This window comes from Cordyceps fumosorosea (genome assembly GCF_001636725.1).
Source record: "Cordyceps fumosorosea ARSEF 2679 chromosome Unknown scaffold_9, whole genome shotgun sequence".
Taxonomy (NCBI): domain Eukaryota; kingdom Fungi; phylum Ascomycota; class Sordariomycetes; order Hypocreales; family Cordycipitaceae; genus Cordyceps; species Cordyceps fumosorosea.
In genome coordinates, this window is record NW_017387309.1 from 759,701 (window position 1) to 777,837 (window position 18,137).

The 18,137-nt window shown below is 54.3% G+C and overlaps 6 protein-coding genes across 6 annotated transcripts; 2 read left to right on the forward strand and 4 right to left on the reverse strand.

Annotated features, from left to right (window-relative positions):
- Window positions 1-205: 205 nt before the first annotated feature.
- On the forward strand, window positions 206-616 carry ISF_04421 (hypothetical protein; the record flags this gene model as incomplete). Its single annotated transcript, XM_018848027.1, has 1 exon — window positions 206-616. The coding sequence occupies one exon, from the start codon at window positions 206-208 to the stop codon at window positions 614-616; it is 411 nt and encodes a 136-aa protein (XP_018704983.1).
- Window positions 617-1,777: 1,161 nt separating this feature from the next.
- Window positions 1,778-2,963, reverse strand: ISF_04422 (14-3-3 protein; the record flags this gene model as incomplete). The annotated part of the gene is made up of 5 exons (XM_018848028.1): window positions 1,778-2,146; window positions 2,199-2,286; window positions 2,352-2,705; window positions 2,779-2,786; window positions 2,952-2,963. 5 exons carry the CDS (start codon window positions 2,961-2,963, stop codon window positions 1,778-1,780), a joined length of 831 nt encoding a protein of 276 aa, XP_018704984.1.
- Window positions 2,964-4,645: 1,682 nt separating this feature from the next.
- ISF_04423 (Lipase, class 3) lies at window positions 4,646-5,767 on the reverse strand (the record flags this gene model as incomplete). The annotated part of the gene is made up of 1 exon (XM_018848029.1): window positions 4,646-5,767. One exon carries the CDS (start codon window positions 5,765-5,767, stop codon window positions 4,646-4,648), a length of 1,122 nt encoding a protein of 373 aa, XP_018704985.1.
- A 334-nt stretch (window positions 5,768-6,101) lies between these two features.
- On the reverse strand, window positions 6,102-6,762 carry ISF_04424 (hypothetical protein; the record flags this gene model as incomplete). The annotated part of the gene is made up of 2 exons (XM_018848030.1): window positions 6,102-6,267; window positions 6,398-6,762. The coding sequence occupies 2 exons, from the start codon at window positions 6,760-6,762 to the stop codon at window positions 6,102-6,104; spliced, it is 531 nt and encodes a 176-aa protein (XP_018704986.1).
- Window positions 6,763-9,155: 2,393 nt separating this feature from the next.
- Window positions 9,156-10,115, forward strand: ISF_04425 (Protein kinase-like domain protein; the record flags this gene model as incomplete). The annotated part of the gene is made up of 1 exon (XM_018848031.1): window positions 9,156-10,115. The coding sequence occupies one exon, from the start codon at window positions 9,156-9,158 to the stop codon at window positions 10,113-10,115; it is 960 nt and encodes a 319-aa protein (XP_018704987.1).
- A 1,560-nt stretch (window positions 10,116-11,675) lies between these two features.
- On the reverse strand, window positions 11,676-17,357 carry ISF_04426 (DEAD-like helicase; the record flags this gene model as incomplete). Its single annotated transcript, XM_018848032.1, has 5 exons — window positions 11,676-13,248; window positions 13,322-14,188; window positions 14,249-16,593; window positions 16,683-17,101; window positions 17,195-17,357. 5 exons carry the CDS (start codon window positions 17,355-17,357, stop codon window positions 11,676-11,678), a joined length of 5,367 nt encoding a protein of 1,788 aa, XP_018704988.1.
- Window positions 17,358-18,137: the final 780 nt, after the last annotated feature.

An 18,137-nucleotide genomic window follows, 5' to 3' on the forward strand; every position in this document is an offset into this window, starting at 1 on the left:
CTCCCTTTTTTTTTTTTTTTTTTTTTTTGGACGAAGCAGGCTGTTCTGTACGAGAAAGCTGCCTTTTCTCTCTAAAGGATAGAAAGAGCTGCTCAACAAGAGCGCACCCGTCTACAACCACGACGAGCCTTTGCTTCCAGCCCATCAACCCACCTACTTACACATCCGCACCATATCCTCGACACAACTACAAATCACACACACAATGGAAGCTACAGAGCAAATCGTCATCCCACAAATGTCCCCTGCCAAACAGGATCGCATCCTCATCTGGCGCAATGAAGTCGCCACCGCCTCCCTCGACGACGGCACCTCCTCCACCGCCAACGACAACGCCTCCTCCCGACACGTCGGCTCCTCCTCGGCCACGTCCACCACAACTGCCTCCTCATCCTCGTCTTCCCGCCCTGCCCTCATCCTCGCCCGCGGCCGCCAGGCGCTTGCCAAGGTTGCCCGCCGGCTGTCTCGCCGGTCCTGGCGCAGTGGCAAGCAAGCTGGCGAGGACGACGATGGGCCGACCAGGACGGCCATGTACGCCAGGCTCTCTCCTGATTACAGGCCAGACGCCGACGAGGAGGTCGACGGCGACATCCCGCCGTTGAGGCGCCCGGAGTAGCAGACCCGCCACGGATAATAACGCTGAAACGGCTGTGCAGAAGCTACTAACCGACATCACTCTATCACCACCACACCACAACCCAGCATGTTGTCATCGTCGTCATGAACCCGACGAGACAGCGGGCGTCCTCTGAAGGAGTTTTTGCGTGCGTTTTGGAAGCCTTGAATCCTTTCTTTGTCTTTGAATACTTTTCGCAGCTTATTATACCCTATGCTATATTGTTAACCATCCTCAAATCTTACTACCATCTAATACCATTCATTGGACATATGCTTATTGTCTTGCTCTATAACCAACTGTACAGTTGCAACAAATAGTTCTCCTGCAATGTGTCTCAATATACTACGTGCAATCATCGCCATCCATTCATAACCATTCGTAGTAGAAATTGCCTCTCGTCTTACCACTCCTGTGTAATCTGGCAGCTCAAATACCGCATGTCACTCACTGGTCACAAGACACCAACAGGTTCACGCCACACAGCATCACATCACATCCACATCACACGGCATGGTAACATCACATCGCACACACACGCAGACACACACGTATCAGATATTTTGCCATTTTTTATATACTGCGGTTCCATCCCGAGTCCCCTTTAACCTGCTGGGAGATAGAGCCCGGAGCCCTCTCAATGGGGGCCGTGTCGTCCGGGAAAGTTTCTCTCTCCTCCGCAAACAGGTTCCAAATTGTCGACTCTTCTTTTCAACCCTTACAACGACGGCTGGTCAAAAGAGGTACGCCGGAGGCCACTGCAGAAAACTGTGGGAAAAAAAAGACAACAAAATAACAACAAAAAACACTCAAAAGTGTTTGACAAGAGAGCAGCAGAAACAACACTTTCCGTAAGGTAAAAAAAAACGAGATACGATCCATAAAAAATTTCCGGATCAGGGTCAACTAATTTCAGTAATGCAGCCATATTGGGAAAAAAAAGAAACAAGATTACCCTCCACGATGCGCAGAGGCAAGGTTGTCATTTTTTTGCCATGGCTGCCTGCGCAGCCAGGCGGGAGAAACGGCCGTGTTTCTCTCCCAAGCCGAAACCATAATAAATTCTACCCCCCAATTTGCGAAAAAAGCAAACGCACCAGCCAACCCGTTTCTTCGTGAGTCAACTGCACCGCACCAGTCCGTGCCAAGACAAGTGCGGACTTAGGAGGCACCAGCAGTGGCGGCGGCCTCAGTGGTGGCCTCTTCGGCGGGCTTCTCGGCCTCAGCGGGGGCGGCGGCCTCGTCCTTCTTGGGGGCCTCGGCGGCGGGCTCGGCCTCGGCCGTATCAGAAGAGGTCCACAGGGTGAGGTTGTCACGAAGAAGCTGCATTATCAGGGTGCTGTCGCGGTACGACTCCTCAGACAATGAGTCGAGTTCAGCAATAGCATCGTCAAAGGCCTGCTTGGCGAGGTGGCAAGCACGGTCGGGAGAGTTGAGGATCTCGTAGTAGAAGACGGAGAAGTTAAGAGCAAGACCCAGGCGGATGGGATGCGTGGGGGTGAGCTCAGTTTGGGCCACGTCGGTAGCGTTCTGCGGTTGTCAGTTTATATGAGGCGAAAGCGGGCATGAGGGGATTGCTAACCTTGTAGGCATCGTGGGCAGCAGTGGCGGCAACCTTGCGCTTTTCGCCAGAAGCGAACTCGGCAAGGTAGCGGTGGTAGTCACCCTTCCTAAGCGGTTGTCAGTATCTGAGATAAATGTGACACATGGTTCAAGCAAGCTTTTGGGTGCGCACATCTTGTGGTAGAAGACCTTGGACTCGCCAGTAGCGGAGTTGGGAATCAGGCTCTCGTCAAGAACATCGAGGACATCCTGGCAGACCTTCTCGAGCTCGGTCTCAATCTTCTGGCGGTATTCCTTGATGGTAGGTACGTGCTTGTCGGTGCCCTTGGACTCCTCCTTCTGCTCGATGGAGGAGATGATGCGCCACGAGGCACGGCGGGTGCCAACGACGTTCTTGTAGGCGACGCTGAGAAGGTTACGCTCGTCGACGGTGAGCTCGCCGCCGATCTTGGCAACCTCCTTCATGTAGGTAACCATCTCATCGTACCGCTCGGCTTGCTCGCAGAGGCGGGCGAGGAAGGTCTTGCTGTGGACGGCGTCAGTTTTTGCGTTGCGTAGTTGAGGCCGATCATGGTGGCGGCGGGGCCGGGAGGGCAAACCTTTCACGCTGGGAAAACGAGTTAGCACAGCTTCAGAAGCGATGGTGAGGGCATGTTTGGAACGACTACGAACGGCACCTCAAGACGCCGGTCCTTGTTGGCTCCAAGCATTGAACGTAAAGGGGCCTCGGGGCGGTGGAGGAGAGGGACAGGGAAGCGCAAACGGAGCATACCTCAGTGGCCATTTTGAAAGAGCGGGGTGGTGCTTAAGAGAGTTGGGATCGAGTAAAAAACGCAAAAAGCTTGGTGTGGGAACGAGAGAGAAGAGAGAAGAAGACAGAGAAGTCACAAATCGACTGGGGGAGAGAATGGGGGAAAGATGGATGAAAGAGTAAGTGTTGATATTTTGATGTGGATAAGTGGTAGATTTGGACTTGGGTTTTAGGCGCTTTTGGGGGGGGGGGAAGAGCGGAGGGGGGGGGGGGGGGGACCAAGGACCAAGGAGCTTGCTGGCTGGAGCTTTGGTTGTGCTGTGTGAGAGGAAACGTTAAGGAAGTTTTAGGTTGTTCCGGTGGTGTCATGGGCTGGTCGCGAGCAGTTTTCTGTCGGCGGGTGTTGGCAGTTTGGCAGCTGGCCAGGGCGCTCCCGCGGGCCATCAGCAGGCCAGTTGCCCGCTGAAAACGCCCACTGTTGCCCGTCGCCAGCCTGCCTGGCTGCCTTGCCTGGCGGCGGGAGAAGAGGAGAAAGCAACCAGCTGCAGTGGAGATTTTTTCACCTTCCCCCGCTCCAGCTTGAAAAAAAAAAAAAGCTCGATACGCTTCACCTCCCTTCCATCCTCCGAATGTCCAACCAAAAGGTATCTTTTACCAGTGTACTCACCAAGAAAATACCTTGGTGGTGGATGTGGCGGTGATGGCCACCGGACCCCTAGCCGCAGCATCCGTAGCACGTAAGCTGCATGGGTGACTGAAGAAGTTCTTTTCCTTGTCGGTTTGTCTGTTGTTATTGCCTGTATCTGTGTTTCTGGGACTTCCCTTTGTTTATTGTTTATTGCGTTTACATTGTGGGTTGCCGTTGCTGCCAGTATTTCCTTGCTGCCTTGACAAACATGTCAGCGTCGCGGGGTAGCTCTCTAACCCTCACTCTATCTGAACCTTCCTACAAGGTAGTATCTGAACCACGCTACAAAGAGAAGAAAAAAAAAGCTCTTCACTCCATCAGCCGTCCACGAGCACCGCCCAGAAGGTGACGACGCATCACGTCGCACAAGAAGATTGTACATAGCTGCCTGAGCTTCTCGTCTCTTCATTCCCTCGTGGCCTTCGTTTAGTTTCGCCAGCACTGCCACTCCACCAAGGCTAGTGGCCACAGTTGACGTTCTCCGTGCTTCACTTCGAGTCTCTCGCCATGCCCCAGCGCCTAAAACTAGTAGGCTCTTCTGACTGGACCCTCTCTTTGGCCTTGTCGTCTATCGACCTGTCAGCCCTGCCCTCGCATATGATGCCTGCCATCACGACTTTTCCCGACGCTGCGCAGCCCCTCCCAGGCCAAAGAGCACAATCTCGCGGCCATGTGATGTCGTCACAATTCAATCAACCTCCTTGTCGTCAGGCCGGCCTTCTGCGCGCGGTTCCAGCCCGCAAAGAAAGAGATGGAGGTGCATCACCCGTCTTGATTCAGCTTCCCCTCACTTGGGTCCCACCAAGCGCGCCCAATAGTTTGTTGCCTTGGGCGATGTTGACACCTGAATGGCTCCAAGATCATCGCGCGTGGCATGCGGAGCCTACGCCTCGAAATGATTTGCAAGTGAGGCCGTTTTCCTATTAATTAATCTTATCACATTAGGTCTGTTTGTACAATCTAAGTTACAGGCGCATGACCCTCGCCGTCACGGACGCCACAGCCGCAGATGACCATCCGGTACGGATTACAGCTCTTGGTTCTCCACGTCGACAAGGTCCAACTCCGACATCTTGTTGCGACCCCAGTCGAACGGATCGCCTCCGGGAAAACACAGTCCTAGCCTCCAAAAGTAATCCCGATGCGCGAAGAATAGTTGCCACAACTTGAGCCGCGTGGGAAACCCCCGCTTCTGTAACTGGCTGGCGGCAACGCTTTCGTAAAACTCGGTCACTCGCGTCAGACTTTGTGACGTGCTGTCCTGGCCGGCGCTGCACCTTTCATCATCATTGCCCTCACAGAGCTGCAAGTCCTCCTGCGCGGGCGACAGATCCGACTTGGTAATGTGAATCTCGCCAGCATGCGACTTGTATCCCCATTCACCAGGCGGCAGCAGCGGAACAGGGTCGTTGGTGTGCGTCAATCGTCGATATGAGCGCTTTGCCATGTCGGCTTCGTCGTTTAAACCGAATATCTGATTGATAAAATCGACAAGCCCGCCGTTACCCACACGCGGCTCGCCAAATGTCGTGACGACAATGTTGTCCAACCCCACGGTCGTCTTGAGCTCAAGCGCGGCCAGGCAGGCTACTGCCCCCCCAAGGCTATGCCCGACAAGATGGATCGGCTTATCGGGGTGCGTCCTCCGCAGCTGTATGAGTTCGGGAATGACCGACTCCTTGGCGCTCTGCCAGGCCTTGAAGAAGCCCATGTGAACGGTGCAGTTGGTGCATTTGTGCGCCGGCGACCCGTCGCCCGGGTACGGCACGTACTCCTGGGGCACAGTGCTGAGGTCGAGGACGGTATCGGCGACACTGTAGGTGCCGCGGAAGGCGACGATGATGGCGCCGTGCGAGTCAATGTCGACAGCGGTGGCGGCAGGCGTCTCGTCAACGGCGATGTAGCCGCAGCTGTCCGTCATGAACAGGCCGGTGCTCCAGGTCCGGGACAGTGTGACGTTGGGGAACTCGGCACAGCGAGACAGGCAGCTAAATGGCTTGACGATGCCCGTGTTGCCGATGCAGTAGGTTATATCGACGAGCCGCGCCAGGCGCTCGAGCGAGGCAAACAGATCGGGCGACACGCCGGGCAGCGGCGGCGCTATGGCAGCGGCTGCTTGCAGCAAGCAGCCGAGTAGCACGAGCCACATTCTTCGATGCACTGATGGCCTGCTGCTAATACAAGATAGAAGATGATTTTTGAGAGGGTAAAGAGGACTGTAATCGTCGGTTGTTAGAGGTAGATTCAGAGGTGGAAGTGCTTTGATCACGAGGTTTTTGGGCTGCTCAGGTGGGCCAACCCAATCAAAAAGAATCTGGGGTTAGCGTCATCCCAACACAATTAAAAAAAAAAAAAAGGTACCGGAGGGCGCCACTGCATAATGTTGTGTATTTGCAGGTAGTTAATGTTTCAATTTATGAAAACGAGAAAAACAAAATCATGTGTCTATGAATCTTTTTAATCGTACAAGGGTCGTAACTTGTTCATTCAATTTCCATCATTTGATAGGCCATCTTGAAGCTGGTCGGATCTCGGACAGGCGAGAGACTAGCAAATCGGCCAGTGTATTCAGTGGCGTTGGCGACACATCGGCCGGCCTTGCAGGGGGCCTGGATGGTGACGCTGCCGGAGGCTTCGTAGAGGGGTGTTCTATGATGGGTCAGTATTTTCTTTTTTTATTCTTCTTTTTTATTCCCCCCTTTTTTCTGCCATTTTTGTTCTCTTCTCCTTTCGAAGATGGGTGAGGATAAGGGGAGCGAGAAGGAGGGGAAAGTCTCACCCCTGCGGATTGGGACAGGCCCGCTCGACCATGGTCAACTGGCCCGGCTGCCAGATGAACTTGACATCGCGGTTCTCGCAGGCAAAGCGCGGCGTGAGCCCCTCGGGCGTCGTCGACTTGGACGTGGCGTTGAACTGGCACCTCGTCTGCACCTGGGTGGCGGCGTCGGCGTAGGCGAAGGCGATGTAGGTCGGCGAGGAGGCGTCGGCGTCGGCGTTGGTGCCGTTGGTCTGCCCGACAAAGTCGCGGATTGTGTAGTTGGAGGGCAGCGCGCAGCCCTGTTGCTCAACGGCCTTGAGCAGCATCGGGTGCGCCGAGTAGGCGGCGGCGAGGGGCAGCGCGACGGCGGCAAGGCTGAGACGCATTTTGGAGGCAGGTGGGTGATTGATTGACGATAGAGATGAGATGCCAAGGCCGGGAGAATGAGTGAGATTTTTCTCGTGCATCAAACGCAAGGGAAGGAAAGGAAGGACCTCTACGTCGTATATAAACTTGTTGCCTTGCCTTGTGATGAAAGAAGGGCAGACAGGTTCCACATGCTCAGGTCCGACCCCCTGATTAACTTTGGGGACCGGACTTCTCCAGTCCAACCATGACTATCACTGCACTGCCGATCCCTTTGTTTCATCGTTTTTCCAAGGCGGTTGGCGGGATAAGTTGCTGATGCATGCCAGCAGAACATTGGGACCCTGTTCCACCAAGGAAGGGACTGGGCCATTGCTTATTCGTGCTTCAATAATGCGGGCCTGAGCACCAGCAAACAGACAGCACTGCCACTGGAGGAACTGGGCGTTTATTAATAGGACGACGTGTGTATCGTCAACACGGGACGCTGGAAGAGACAGATCAGCTAAACGAATGCGTGTATCATGACACACAAGATGATGTGCAGCAAGCCGAATTGCATATCAATATATCCCCGACCGCGCATGTTGGGCATTTCTCTAGTATAACTTGACCACCTCCACCATGGGATGGGAACCGACCCATTGATACCTGACCTGAAGACACACGGATCCAGCAGTTGGCTAGTTATTTTTAGAGTTGAAAAGTGATGATCGCGCACTATGTGGATGAATAGACCGAGGCCCATCACAAGCAACTATTTGACGTAATACCTGCTGCCCTGTGCGAGTTTTGCCGGTGAGACCGATAAGCAGGGCATAGTGGTGCCGTATTCATGCTATCCGCCCTGAACTACTATATCTCATGTGTCGCTGAATTTTAGATTTAAGTTTGCCTTTCAGATGGATAACGTCGGCTCGACCTATTGAGCTTAACCATACCAGTCGCGGTTCTACGACGAACTAGGCGGATATTGACGAACGAAAGCCGTACAAAGAAAACCCGCAGATAAAATAAAAACAAAAAACAATTCTTCAATTCGAATACAGCTGGCCATGACATGTCATCTTTCAATCCTTCATATATGGACTTAGATCGGCTTCTTCAACTCGGTCGTGATCCTCCGGCAATGAAGCGGGAATAATAGTCCCAGCCACCCGACAGTAAGCCCAAGACAGCGTTGAAGTCTATTTCCTCCCTTACGTCTTCAAAAGACAAGGGTTATATAAACACCACATCTCCGTCTAATTCTCGTCGAAATGTCTTCGAATGATGGGGCAATGGCGACTCCTGCGCCGAGTGCTTTGGCATATCCTGGGACATCCTCGATGTCTATCATCATGTCATTTCTCATTCTCCAGTAAGATTATAGCAACTACCTCGTGAGCAATGAAGAGTTAGGATGACTAGATTGGCGGAAATATTTGCAACGAGTACCGGCTATTTTCAGCATGCAAGTGCAATTGCACGTCGCCATGATTCGCCAGCAGAGTATTACGAGGGCTGGAACGACATTGCCTGCGTCTGACAAGCAAATAATGCGTCCTCTGTGCTACCCTTTCTATCGACTAATTGACTCATACCCTCCTGCAAAGCAGTCCATGCGAGCTTCATGTCACGCCAAGTACGTGTAACAAGACAGCTCCAGCTACCGCTTGGCAACTTCAAACACCGGCTACGAGCATGCGAGTTATGTGAGGCAGCGTGCCATACGCAAAAAAGCAATTGAACGTGTAACTCATGATAGACAGTATCTAGCTTATGGGTGATATGGCTCCGTCTAGTTCGGGTTCTAGGACACAGTGTTGGGCGACGGCCCCTCAGCCACGAAGCCTCGCCAAATGGCTACTTTGAGCTGCTGAGGGTGTGCCGCTCCGATGGAGGTATTTATGCAGTCGATTCATGTTGCAGGCTTTCGAATTTTTATGTTTATGAGTAGACGGCAGATGGACTCTACAATAAGTCGACTAGTTACTACTAGTTACTACAACAACAAGAGTGCTTGCAATTTGCCTGCCACACAGTGCGATCGACAAGATAGTTGTGAGATCTTGACTGCTAAGCTATCGTGCACGATACCTTTGGCCATGAATTTGCTTTGCTTATCCCTGGTGCTACTATCACACCAGCGGAGACTACTTGGGCGACCACAGCATATTTAATAAGGCCATGTACGAACTCGCACGATTCAACGGCGGTCGCACGCTTCACGTTGTCCCACCATGCTGAAAACTCGAAACTGTGCTTCATGCCCAATTTGGTAGCTTTCAATGAGCGCTCAACTCTGTAGTCTCCTCTACCATGAGGCCATAAATTGCCCACCTCGCCCCCGATGAGCGACGATTCCATGGAGTGTGAGTGATCATCCTCACCAGACAAACAAAACCTTACACCGCACCTAGGACTAGGGACAATGTCTCCCGAGTCCACACTCGTCTTCGAGGGCGACTACGCCGTGCGAAAGCGCGGCTTCGCGCACCTGCTGCGGATGGAGGTCGAGGCAATCTACTACATCAAGACGCACGCCGCCGGGCCCATCCCCGTGCCGACCATCATCGGCTTCTGCCTGGACGAGCAGTCCAAGACCATCGAAAAGGTCGAGGAGAACTACATCCGCATGAAGCGCGTCGCCGGCCACCGCCTCGACGCCGCCTGGCCCTCCATGTCGCCCGCCGCCCGCGCCCGCACCTGCCAGCAGCTTCGCGCCTACCTCGAGCTCCTGCACCGCCTGGAGCCGGAGCCCGGCACCGCCCAGGTCCGCGCCATCTCCGGCGGCGCCTGCTACAACCACCGCAAGAGCGAGCCGCCCGCCCTCCGCCGGCCGTTACCACAGCCGCCGAAAGCATCATCAACCTCCTCGATGCCGCAGATGATGACGACGACGTCGGCGGCAGAGTTCCGAAGGCCGTTTTTGTGGCGCGCGTGCGTGGACGTGGCGCGCTTTCACAACGCGCTGCCGAATCACCTGCAGGCGCGGCGCCCCGAAGCGGCGGAGGCGTTCCGGCGGAGGTTCGCGGCGGCGGGCGCGGAGGGGAGCGGGGAGGGGGGCGGCGCGACGGGGCCGCGAAGGGCGCGGCTGACGCACGGGGACCTCTCGTGGGCGAACATCTTCGTGGACGAGGCGACGGGGGACGTGACGGGCATCACGGACTGGGAGACGGCCGGGTTCTGGCCGGAGTGGTGGGAGTACTACATGGCGCTGCTGGGGCCGCGCGGCGAGCAGCAGTGGTGGCGGCAGGTGGTGGCGAGCATCATGACCGAGTATCCGGTCGAGGTGGGCATCATGGCCGAGATGGAGGCCATGGTGGCCGAGTTGGGCCGTGAGGAGCCCGGGTTGATGAGGTCTCGGGTTCTGTATGAAGATGGAGAGTGATATAAACATAAATGAATTGAAGACTGAAGTTTGTCCTCCGTTCCGGCCGCTGCAGCTCGAGAGTAAATAAGGAATTCTATTATGAAGAACATCATCTACTTGTAAATAACATTTGGCCGGCTTTCATTGCGCAACTAACACTCCTCCCCGGAAATCATCATCGCTCAAGACCAACACCCCGACGGTAGCAACTCTAACGACTGGCCGTGTCGTAGATTAAGCACATCGTTTAGACATCAACTACACCATCACGCAGTACGCGGTCACGCAATCACGAGCATGGCAAAGAGAAAGAAGAGTAAAAAAAAAATCCCGACCCGCGGGCAAAAAAAAAAAGCTTCCCGACCAGCAGGAAGACCCCGACCAGCGGGATGGGCCCCGGCCAGCAGGGGCTTGCACCCTGACCAGCAAGGCGCTCCCTGACCAGCAGGGACATCCTGACCAGCAGAATGAGTGGTAGAGTTGTTTGATAAGAATAGTCTAAGAATACACTAATAGTACAGGTGGTGGTACAGGGTAAAAATAGTTGAAAACCTAGAAAAGGCAAATGGGGAGAAGAAGGGCGATACTCAACTTGGAGAAAACCTCGATACAAGCCGGAAATGCTTCGAGGTTTCTTGCGGCGGGAGGTCGACTCGTCCGCGCTGCGAAATCCTTTTCTTCTTTGACAGACACATCGCGAATGATGCCGCCCTTTTCTTCTTCTTGACAGTCACATCACGAATGATACCGCCCTTATGACAGCCGCATCACGATTGATGCCTGCCCTTGTGACAGCCGCATCACGATTGATGCCTGCCCTTGTGAAATCTCCGGGACGAGAGAGCCTTGTCTGTTGCTGGAGGCCAGCGACGGCGCTTGCTCGACAAGAGCCTCTCGCCCCCCTTTTCTGTTCACTTCTTTGGCTGGAGAAAGGCCTCTCGGATCTCGGAAGTGTGTTTGTCGTTTTGCTTTTTTTTGGGGGGGGGGGGGGGGGGCCACGCATCATCACACCACGATGCGTGGTTGCACAAGTTTTATGTAAACAGAGGGGGCAGGCGTGCAACCTCTATAATAACATGTACAACGTTATGTTGGTAGTTAGGCGTGCACAGGAAAGGTTTCATCAAGGTTGTGAGAGGGCAAATTCTCGTATTCGCCAGCCACCCCGTGAGTGTTGTGTTGCTCTGCCGACGGTAGCATCACAAGACATGGACCACCACAGGACGCGCTTGAAGCCGAATGTCGGCAAAGATGCGTATTGCTCTGAGCCGCATGCATGTCTCGTGCTAAAACTCAGTTCCGCAACAGAGGCAGAGATGCGAGCAACCAGCCTCCTCCTTTGTAGCAGCCCATTGGGTCGCCGCGCACATTGTAGGACTGACTATTCAGACAGCAAGCACATGCATACTGCAATACACTGTGCGAATACTTAGAGGATTGCGCTCTTCATCAATTTGATCATCTTCGTCTTCAGCGATCCGGCGATAAAGAAATCTCTAGCAGGCTTGCAATCTTGATTCATGTAAACTTCCTACACTAAAACCTAACAGCTTTCAAAATACCACCTTTCCGTCTCAACTAAGCCCACACCTTGCGGAACTTGACCTCAAACTCTTCCCGAAGCAACTTAAAGGTCTTGATTACCTGTGGCAAATTACCATCCCCGCTGTCCTGCCAAGAATCATCGTCAAGAGACGACGTCGCCTCGCTTCCTGAAGCGCTGTCGTCATCGCTCACGTCGTCCTCCCAGGAAGCCAGCGCGACCGTTTTCTTCTTACTAGCTTTAGCGGCCTTGGGCTGTTTCCGTGCAGCTCCCGCGGCAGGCTGCTTTTCGGGCTCTTCTTCTTCCTCCTCACCCAGTCGCAGTTCTTCCATGGGCTCCTGCATTGCGTCGCCCACATCCTGCACGTCCGCCATGGCCGCGTCGTCGTCCGTGCGACCATCCAGGCGGACAAAGTTTTCCAAGCTGGTGACGATAGTCGCCAAGACGAGCGAAAAGTCTTTAAGGTGGAACCAGACGTCGCCGCGCTTAATCTTGTTGTCACGCACCAGTGCTGTTAGCTCGCCGTGCTTGAAAAAGTCGTAGATGTATGCGTTCCAAGGACGACCGGCCGTGTCAGCAGGATATATGCGAATGTACGGTACGGCCGACTCCTCCAGGAACACGTCGCTGCGGACCGTGGCGCATAGCTCGTGGATGGTATCAAAGGTGTCTGTTAATCCGGACAGCGCCGCAAAGGGCGAGCGGAGCTTCATGGGTGGCAGGTGAGCGATCATGGGCCGGGACTCGTCGTTCTGCTGGATCCCGACTTGATACCCCGTAAAGGGTAGCTTCGTGTCGGGAACGTGTTCCAGGCGCTGCTTGATATAGGTGCTTACGTAGTGCTGGAAGATGTCGAGGGCCTCCTGGTTGTGCCCACGGAGGACACGCTCCGCCGCGTCTGGAAGCGGAGGAAGCGCAATCACGGACGGCGACCGGACAAGGTTGCTCTGAATACCAAGCGGGATTCGACAGAACAGATGCGCCAGCACCAGTACCAGCTCCCGCATCACCGCCTCCGGATTCCTTTCGACCGTCTCACACAGCCTGTGAAAGTAACCCTCTTTAAGCAGTGAGTGGAACGCAAAGACGGCGTTCTCGGTAAAGTACAGGTGGCCTATCAGGCCCGCAAAGTTGAGCGGCGCGCCGTTCGCCGACAGTAGCCGCTGCCTGCGCAGGTACTCGATCGAGAAGCGCAGGTGGTGTCGGATGGCCATCTGGTCCGACGGGCCACCGAGGTACAACCGCGACAGGGAAAGCACGGAGTTGATAGCCCGTGTCGCGTATGCGTTGTTGCCAGTGTGGTGAGCCAGGCCGAGCAGGCGGACGACCAGCGTCGTCGAGAGCGGAAAGTGGCCACCAAGGTCCGGTAGCCGCGACGACATGACCTTGAGGGCTCGCGCGAGCGGCATCCCAGCAAAGACGACATTTCCGAGCAGGTCGAAGCCACGACGACCGGCGCGGCCGGAGGCCTGGTGGTAATTAAGCGGCGTTAGGAAGACGGAGTCGCCAAAGAAGACGACCGTCTTGCAAGGCATGTTGATACCGAGGGCGAGCGTCCCGGTGGCAATGACGACTCGTAGATAGCCTTTACGGAAGAGCATCTCGACACTATTGATGGGCATGTTAACATGTGGATTCCATTGTCACGATACATGCATTGGAGGTTGGCTGGCTGACTTACACTTGTCGGTAGTTTCGATTCATGCCCGCGTGGTGCACCGCAATGCCTCGACTAAGGGCCGCGATAATCTTTGGCTGCACATTGGCCTCGATAAGACGCTTTACCAGAGGCTTGCTCTCTGAGTCTGGCATCTTCTTCGTGTCCGCAAATGAGAAACGCTCCAGTGGCGCGTCCGGTTCGAAACTATCCCATTTGCTCGCCTCCACGCTCATCTCCTCCCGCAGCATGTCCAACTTGGACATCTTGTCGCCATTTTCGTCTTTTCCACGACTATTGGCCAGCCGCTTCTTGCTCTCCGTCTTACCCGGCCTCGCGTGCGATTTCGCCGCCTTCCAGGCCGCATATTCGTCAAGCTTTCTTGCCCATTCAGGGCTGGACTCTTTCCAGGTTTTCTCAGCGCGCGCAAGCTGGGCGGCGAGGTAGACGACAGTGGCCTCGCAAGAGTCTCGATCGTAGTTGAACAGGATGGCGGGCAGAGCTCCGCGAGTGTGCAAGTCGGTGAGCAGGGGCAACGCCATGGTGAAGACGTGTGCTTTGCTGTCCTGGACTGAAAATACTACCTTGAAATCATCCATTGCGGCTTCGTCAAGCGGGACCTCGGCGTCCGCATGGAACAGAGGGAAAGCCAGTTCACTTTGAACAGCAGAGAAAGGCGACTTGGTGTCTTGCATCCATGACTGTAAGACTTTTTTCAACAGGCTCCCCCATTCTAGGACATCAGACCGTTTGACAACGGCTGGAAAGAAGGTTTGAGGACACAGCGCATCATCGATAGGGTACTCTGGGCTTTTGTGCTTTGACATGCTCCGCCACAGGGATAGGCAGTCTCTTGGCTCAAGAGCAATGTCGTCCATGGTCCCTCGGTTTCTAGAGAGCTCTGTTAGTCCGTGTGAAATGACGCATAGAAAATAGAATCCAACAACTTACCGATTTGTGAGGCTGACTATGGGATGGATGAAATTGAACGACGGCACTTCAGCCTGTCCCTCATCAAGTCCAGGCGTTGCAAGACCTTCAACAGGACGCAGCCCTCTAAATGCAAACATCTTTCCGGGGGGGCGATACAAGAACTTGCGCAGATCTGAATACCGCGAAGAGTGTACGATCATCTCTACCTCTCGCCCCTTGACCTTTTCTGACGCCTCCAACCACTGCATAAACTCGAGCGGGTTGCCGACCGTGGCCGACAGCGCGATGAACGGGCATGGCGCAAGCAGCAGCAGCTGCTCCCAGATGATTCCGTCGTCGGCCTGCCCGATGCAGTGAATCTCGTCAAAGATGATTCTCTTGACGCGCGAGGACCACGGCCGTGCACCCTCGGCGTTGGACGGCGCCAGAAGCATGATCTGCAGAATGTGCGGCACCGTGACGAGCACCTGGCAGCCCGTCGGGTTATTGATGCGGTGATCGCGGGTATGTATTGCCCAGACTGACCGGCCACCGTCGCTATGGCCGTTGTCGTATGACTTGGAGAAGCGCGCCTGCACCTCCGCGGCGATCTGGTTGACAAGGGCCTTGGTGGGCGCGACGTAGACGAGCACACCGTCATCGCTGGACCGCAGGACCTGCTTCATCGCGTAAAAGGAGATGAAAGTCTTGCCGGCCGACGTCGGCGCGACAACGAAAAGGCTCCGCTCGGCGTCGATGACATCGAGGACGCGACGCTGCCACGCATCGGGCTCGAAGTTGGACACGCGAGGGTCCGGCGCGGGGTCAAAGCTGCGCTCCAGGAAAGGGCCGCAGTGCTCGAGCTGGAAGGCGAGGGCCTCGGTTGGCGGGACAAGGCTGGCCGTGAGGGTCTTGGGGAATGGCAGTTGGCGGTTGATGAGGAGGTGGTTGTCGCTGACTGTCACGGTGATGGGCATCTCGAGAAGACGTGAGAGCTTCTCGAGGAGACACAAGCTCTCGCGAGACTGTGGAAGCTTTTCGGCCTCCATAATGGTGGACCACATCTTGGCAAACAAGACCATTCTGATCTTATCATCCTTGCTCCGTCCCCCCAGTATAATCATCGAGGTGATTATGTGGCAAATGTACAGAAGTATCTCGGCGCCGATAAGACTCCGAGCATCGCTGGATAGAGCTGCGAGATAGGCAGTGACTTTGCCCAGGCGGCGTGTAATGTCTTTTTCGCCTTGAAATTGTCGGCAACGTTCATCCCAGGCCGCCATCATATCCCGGGCTTTGCTGTCAAGTTTCCCTCTCTGCATCTTCCAAGCCTCTTCAAGCGCCTTGTCTCGGCCGGCTTTTCCAGAGCTCTTTTTAATCTTCGGTTGAGAATTTTGGACTGGCAGCTTGGAATTTTGCAGGATAGAGGTCTCGCCTTTCCTATTGCCCCTCGTGGAGTTCGCGCTCGCTCCGGGGGCCGTTATTATGGTCTCTGGGTTGATAATCTTGCCTGCAGAGTTGGTCAGGCTCGCCGAGTAGGCAATCGTGTCGGCCATCATCTTCTGGTTCTTGAGACGGCGGTGGTAGCCCGCAGGAGGAGGTATTGTTCTTGGATCAACAGCCTTTTTGGCATTGTGCCAGTGTGACAGCTCACGAAAGACCTTGGAGCTGTCCGCCGACGCTGTCTCTTCCTTGGCGACAACATGAACTGGCTCCAAGTAATTGTCCAAAGTAGGGTGTCTGAAGGGCATGACAGGATTTACTGCATCGTTTGCTTGGTCCACTGCTGTTGCAGGCTCTGGAGCCTCGCCGCCAGCGATCTGCGGAAGAAACTCTGAGATGTCGACGTTTGTTAAAAGGTCGAGTCGTTCCGCAAAGTTTCTGGCCTCGACTATGACTTCTGCCGCCGGCATCAAATTCGAAAGATTCTCTAAGATCTTTCGAATTATTCGGGAGTCGAAAATATCAAAAAGGTCCCAGTTCTGGGCTCGGACATAATTGACACTGCTGGCGCAGATTTCTGTGAAGTAGGTAAAGAAGGTGTCGATACTCTCTTGCAGCGCTGGGCTCAGACACACCACAACGCATGGTCTCTCCGAAAGATTACACCGCTTCACCTCGGAAAGGTGAAGAATGTAGGCTGCAGCGCACCTCTTCATACAGTCGCTGGAGTCAAATAGAAGCGTATTGCAGAGACCGGTGAAGGAAACCATATCCTTGGCCGACAGTGGCGCTCGGTCAGACCAGGGGGACCAGTCATACTCAATGCCCACCCTTGCCTCTAAATCTTGTAATGTAGCTATTTCTCTTCGAGGCAGAGGCGATGGCTCCTCAATGTCGAATTTCGCTGTGCCTTGCGACGGAGGGAGCATCGAGGCGAAGGCCTGAATCAAGGCTTTAATTAGTACACTGAGCGCGACTTTTCAATACGAAATCTTGATAAGTTTTCATGGAATTAGTAATCGTAACGCACCTTTGAGCTTTTGAACTCGAAATTGTTGATCAAGGCTACACTGTAGCCTCTGGTGCCAATGTCATGAATGAAGGCGAGATGCCACTTGGCGAACGGTGTCGCATCGCTATCAAAACTGAGACCATCGAGACACAAGAAAAAGCGGAGAGCATTCTCGGTAGTATAATTTTGAAATTCAGCACTTTCAGCGCTCGGAAACTCGAACGTGATGTCCATGCTAGCCGAATGATGGCAGAGGTGTTTGATCAGGATAGTTCGCGTCAAGCGATGGAAGCCCGACGCAGCGGTGGACGATCCGGACGGTATGCAAAGACACTCATGGCTACTAAACCAAATGATATGAAATTGGCATCCACGGCGCTTCAGATTGCTGAGAAACGTCTCAACTGCGTGGATGGCATGTAATATCTGGAATCCGTCTGATCGCTGTTAGTCCGAGACCATATCATCTCAACACACTTTCAATGGGAGCGCGAAATTGGAAGGCTCCAGGGATGTTTGGTGCTGCATACCTCGATATTCGACCTTTGCTTCGGATATACAGTGCGTCAAGAGTGCCTCGCCGTGGATAGCAAATAGCTCTTTGCCGGCAAAGTCACCGATGAGGTCGACGCGAAGTGGCCTCAGCGCCTGATACCAGGCGACGAGTGCCGCTTCATCGTCAAGAGGCCCCATTTCTGTAGTGGAAGATGACGCGTTGGATGAAGAAGAAGAAGCTGAAGTGTATGGTACTAAAGCTGCGGCCGGCTCTGGAGGTTGTGGTGAGCGATGTCTTTGTCGTTGCGGGTGGTGGGTTTATGTGTTATTCGCCGTCATGAGTATTGCGAAAGTCTCCTGAAATATATACCAGGAACAGGAAGCCTGACAGATGGAATAAATATCCACCTTCAGGTAATGTCTGGTGTGCCCTGTGAAAAAAAAAAGGTAGGTGCAGTAGGTAGGGCAAACGGCTCACGGTGCATATATTCACTTGCTCTGATCACATTATCAAGCCAGCTCTGCGCCCTCCGCCGTATATGATGGTGACAGATGGAAAATCCTTTCGCTCGAGTGACAGTTACTTTGTTGGGTGAGAAGAGGTAACTGCCCGTAGGTGACGTACCGCCATTGGGCACCAAGGGAGGAGTAGTGGCTCGTCAAGCATTGAATCAGGCGACAATCGGACGCATAGCAAACCACCATCAAGTACGTATTCAACAGGTAAAGGTGACATTCGTTCGCCCGAGACAGTACAGGCTGGTGGTAGAGCCGTCATGCAGGCAATCGGTCAAGCAGCGGTTCCACACACGAAAGCCTGCCTGGCTGCAAGCCATCAGCAGCCTCGTCAATTTCACGGTTGAAGTATCTCACTTCAACGGGCTGATGGTACACTCGTTTGCTTTCATTGGAACTGCCTTGACTGAAGGGCGATCGGCTCAAGGGTTGAGAGGGAAAAGCTGTCGTCGGACTGCTGAG